Below are 3,932 nucleotides of genomic sequence, written 5' to 3'. Positions count from 1 at the left end.
CTTCTTCCAGCCCTCTGTCCCCCGTCCTGAACCACCAAACCCACCCTGCTTGCTGCCTCACTGAGGCCAGAGAGGACAAGGTGTTATTTCCGTTGGGACCAGTAGATGGCAGCAGTAACACACCAAATAGATCCAGCTGCCTCTTTATTGCCAAGGAAGAAAAGACCCCACCTGGCCATCTCTGACCAGCCCCCTGGAGGCTGCCAGCCACCCTGGCCAGGGCCCACCTGCCCTCACCCTTCCTTGCATCACCTGCAGGGTAATAGTGCTGCGCCCCCTGGTGACGGCCTGCAGCAGGACGCCGTTGGCCTGGCGAGTGCGGAACATGAGGCTGAGGTGCCAGGGCTGGGAGATGGGCAGAGAGAGGCCATGCCAGGCCACTAGGCTGCTGCCCAGGAAGCGCTGCGGGTTGGCCATTTCTGGGGAGGCAGGTAAAAGCAGACTGAAGGGTGATGCAGCCGAGTGCCCCAAGAGATATGATGCTCGGTGGTGGTGGCTCTGTGGCAGGCAGGGCACTGCCTCTCCCAGTGCCCACTCCCTGGTCAGCCCCACCCTCCAGCACATTTACCTGCCTTGGGCCCGCCCCACATTGTGCCCAGGCCTGCCTCTGACTGGGCCCTTTGTCTCCTGTGCTGCCCTCTCAGGGCTCTGCCTAGACACGCTTTTCCACCCACAGCCCGGCTCAGCTGGGCCTTGCCCAGTGCCTGCCCTGACCCTGCCAGTGTTCCCAGTACTGTTGACAGCTCCCAGGCCTTGGCCTCCTACCCTGGGCACAGCTCTTGCCCCCGTAGCCCAGAGGGCACTCGCAGCTGAACGCGTCCCACTGATTCACACAGGTGCCCCCATTATGGCAAGTGTTGCTGTCACACACATTCTTCTTGGCAGGGCAGCCTAGAATGGAGAGAAGGAGACTGGGCTGGGGGTTCTGTGGCAGTGGCTGGAGGGGGATTTGAGACCCCGTATGCTGATGTCCCCCTACCAGGCAGAGCCCCTCCCCCAGCTCCGACCCCAGGCTCCCATACCAGGCACGGTGCCATTGTTGGCAATGAAGTCGGCCATGTCCACGTGCCGGCTGTCCACCTGCAGGTTCCTCATGCACCCCACAAAGTGCCGCGTCTGGACAGGGAAGCTCTCGGGCAGGTCAGGCACCCCGCCCAGCAGCAGGGGCCCTGTCAGATCCAGAGACCTGGGGAGCAACAATGGTGGTGACATGGGGCAGAGTGGGCAGCTTGTGGCTCTTCCTTCTCCCCCTGCCCTGCCGCCAGGCCAGGAGGGGAATGCCCCAGAGTCCAAGGGGCCCTGCAGAGTGGCTCCAGGGGGAGGGGAGGCACCCCTAACCTGGAGCTGCTCTCATCCCACACCTACCTCCTCCCCAGGAAGCTCCACAAGGCCCTGCTCTAATCCCCCGATCTCGCTCAGTACCTCCCACCACCCAGCCCCACAGAGGGCTGACCAGGGGCTCAAGGAAGCGAGGTGAGGGCAGGCCCCCATCTGGATTGCTTCCCATTTCAGGGTCCCCTAAAGCCCACCTCTCGACCGTCACTCCCCCTCCCTGTCCCCTGCTCACTTCTTGCTGCCACCCTGGGTACCCTGGGCAGCACAGGAGTAGTTGCCCAGCACAGCTCCGAAGCGCAGGGCCACCCCTGTGTCACAGCCATCCACGGTCACCACGGCCACCTTCTGCTCGGATGGACCCTGGGGGAGCCCTGTCTGGCCCAACAGTGGCTATGGATCAGGGAGGGCAGAGAAGGGAAACAGTGAGCAAGGAATCCACTAGGTTCATGGACCAGGCACAAAGACACCAGTGCACATTGATACCCATTGTGTGCACACATACGTACAGGTGCACACACGTGTGCTCATGTGATTTATAAGCTTAAGTCAATGTCCTTCCTCAATGTGCATTCAAGTTTGGCTGGCCTAACGGAACAGGACATATCTAGCACTACCCAGAGGAACGGAAATGCGCTGCAAAGTGGCCAGTACCCACCCCTTCCCGCCCCTGAAGGCAGCACCACCCAGGTCTAGGTGAGCACCTGAGCCCAGGACAGCCCCCCAACCCTCCCACACTCACCTTATTGTAGTACTTCAGCTGCACTGTGTGCCACTGGCCATCACTGACCCCTCCGGGCACAAATGGGGACACGGTGGTAGTGGACTCCCCTGGGAAAAGGACCCAGGTGAGCTGGGACACCAGGTGAGGGCTGGGAATGGGGGAGTGTGCACTCATGCTTGGCACTGGACCCAGGTTTGGCTGGGAGAGTGTGTGACTTAGGGTCAGGGACAGAGAGACATGGTGCCTCTAGGATATGGGCAAGGACACGGGGCAACTGGATCACCTGCAGAGAAGGTAAGCTGGACCTGCTCCTGGATCACCTCGAGAGCCACAAAGTCATGCTTCTCATTGAAGCGCCCGTTATACAGCAGCAACCCATCACGCTCCTTGGTGGCAAACCTGAGTGGGAGTTGGGGATGGGGGCACGGAATGGGGCACCCACCTGGATGCCAGCATCCCAGCCACCTAACTAGCCCTTGATTCTACCATCATCCAGAGGGCTGACGCCTTGGCCAAGGCTAGGGGCCATGGGGCTAGAACGTGGAAAATGAGCCTGAACCAGAACCAGAACAGAACCCAGTCATCCTGGCTCCCCACCTTCGAGGGCTGAGTGGGAGGAGTGACAGGTGGATTCTGGGGGGTGAGGAAGGTCTGCTGGCAAAATGCACAGGTAACTCCAAGTGCAGCCCTCTCTCTGCCAACGACCTGCTCCAAACACTTTTGCTGCCTGACTTCTGGCCTTGGTAGAACAGCAGGCACCCCAGGCTCCCGCCGTGCCCCTCCCCCGCCAGCGCCCCGCCACTCACGAGAGGGCCAGGGTGAAGTGGAAGCGCTGGCGCAGGCCGCGGAAGGTGATGAAGGAGCGGGCAGGGAAGCTGCGCGTGGTCACCTGGCAGTAGGGCTTCTCGAAGTCTCCAGATGGGCAGTCACACTTGAAGCCACCCACCAGCAGGTTGACGCAGGTGCCCCCATTCTTGCAGACACCTGGGGTGCAGCGGCCTGAGCGGGCACTCACTTCGCAGTGCTCACCTGGGCAAGAGGAAAGGCAGGGTGAGGACCACGTCCCTGAGAGGAGGAGGGGGACCGGGACTCCTCCCCTCCCAGCAATAGCTCCCACGGGCTCCTGTGGGCTCTGCGGTATTCCCAAACTCTCCCCGGCATCCCCCTTCCTGTCACGGCCCATCTTCTCTGAGAAACCCCAGTCCTTCCAGGCGCTGTGCTTGGCCCACTGGGCCAGTCTCAGCACAATCTGATACACTGCTCTCCCAGTTTCTTGAAGCTCCTGGTCCCTTCTATACCCGTCTGGGCCTCAAAGGCACAGGCCTGTGAGGTCCCTGGTCATAAGGCCCAGGTCCTAGGAGCCTTTGGTGTCATGGCTACCACGCAAGCCTGAGGTGTTCTAGCCCCTGCAGGGGCGAATGTGCATGGAAGGGCCTGCAGGGTAGCATGAGGGCTGGTGCCAACCTCCCCTTCCTCCATCCCTCCCACTGATGCTTTTGTCCCCATCAGGCACCAAGATCAGTTTCTCTCCCTAGGGATGAGACCAGGCTTCCACTTGGATTTGTCAGAGTTATGAGGGGTGATGAGGGGCTGGGGGAGGAGAAGGTGGGGACTCCAGGAATGGGGCAGGGAACTCCCACCCCGAGCCCTGGGGTCCAGGCTGAGGACCTCTGTGCGCTTGGGAGATGCTGAGGGAGTGGGGAACTGAGCCCTGGGAGCAGACCAGGATTTCGTGGAGGAGCTGAAAATTCCAACAGGAAAATCCACCCCTTTCTCTCCCTCCCCATTCCCAGATTCTAGAGATAGGTTCTCAGCTCCTGTGCCTAGTGACTGGCTCTTGTTTCCATGGAAACTGTTGTTCGCCTACTCCAAGCAC

General features: G+C 60.9%; 1 protein-coding gene across 2 annotated transcripts in view; it reads right to left on the bottom strand.

The window, feature by feature from the left end:
• CELSR2 (cadherin EGF LAG seven-pass G-type receptor 2) overlaps positions 1 to 3,932 on the bottom strand; it is a 29,377-nt gene that overhangs the window by 11,066 nt on the left and 14,379 nt on the right. For both annotated transcript variants that reach the window (XM_015595485.1, XM_015595486.1), the window contains exons 3-9: positions 2,863 to 3,085; positions 2,340 to 2,455; positions 2,075 to 2,163; positions 1,568 to 1,725; positions 1,023 to 1,186; positions 766 to 891; positions 253 to 419 (exon numbers count right to left, since the gene is read on the bottom strand). In XM_015595485.1, coding sequence (XP_015450971.1) covers positions 253 to 419; positions 766 to 891; positions 1,023 to 1,186; positions 1,568 to 1,725; positions 2,075 to 2,163; positions 2,340 to 2,455; positions 2,863 to 3,085 — 1,043 coding nt within the window. The remainder of the gene's footprint in view (positions 1 to 252; positions 420 to 765; positions 892 to 1,022; positions 1,187 to 1,567; positions 1,726 to 2,074; positions 2,164 to 2,339; positions 2,456 to 2,862; positions 3,086 to 3,932) is intronic.

The sequence above is a fragment of the Pteropus alecto genome, unplaced genomic scaffold (genome assembly GCF_000325575.1).
Source record: "Pteropus alecto unplaced genomic scaffold, ASM32557v1 scaffold106, whole genome shotgun sequence".
In the NCBI taxonomy this organism is placed as follows: Eukaryota; Metazoa; Chordata; class Mammalia; order Chiroptera; family Pteropodidae; genus Pteropus; species Pteropus alecto.
Note: the sequence above shows the minus strand (reverse complement) of the source record. Positions and strands in the feature narration are given on the sequence as shown.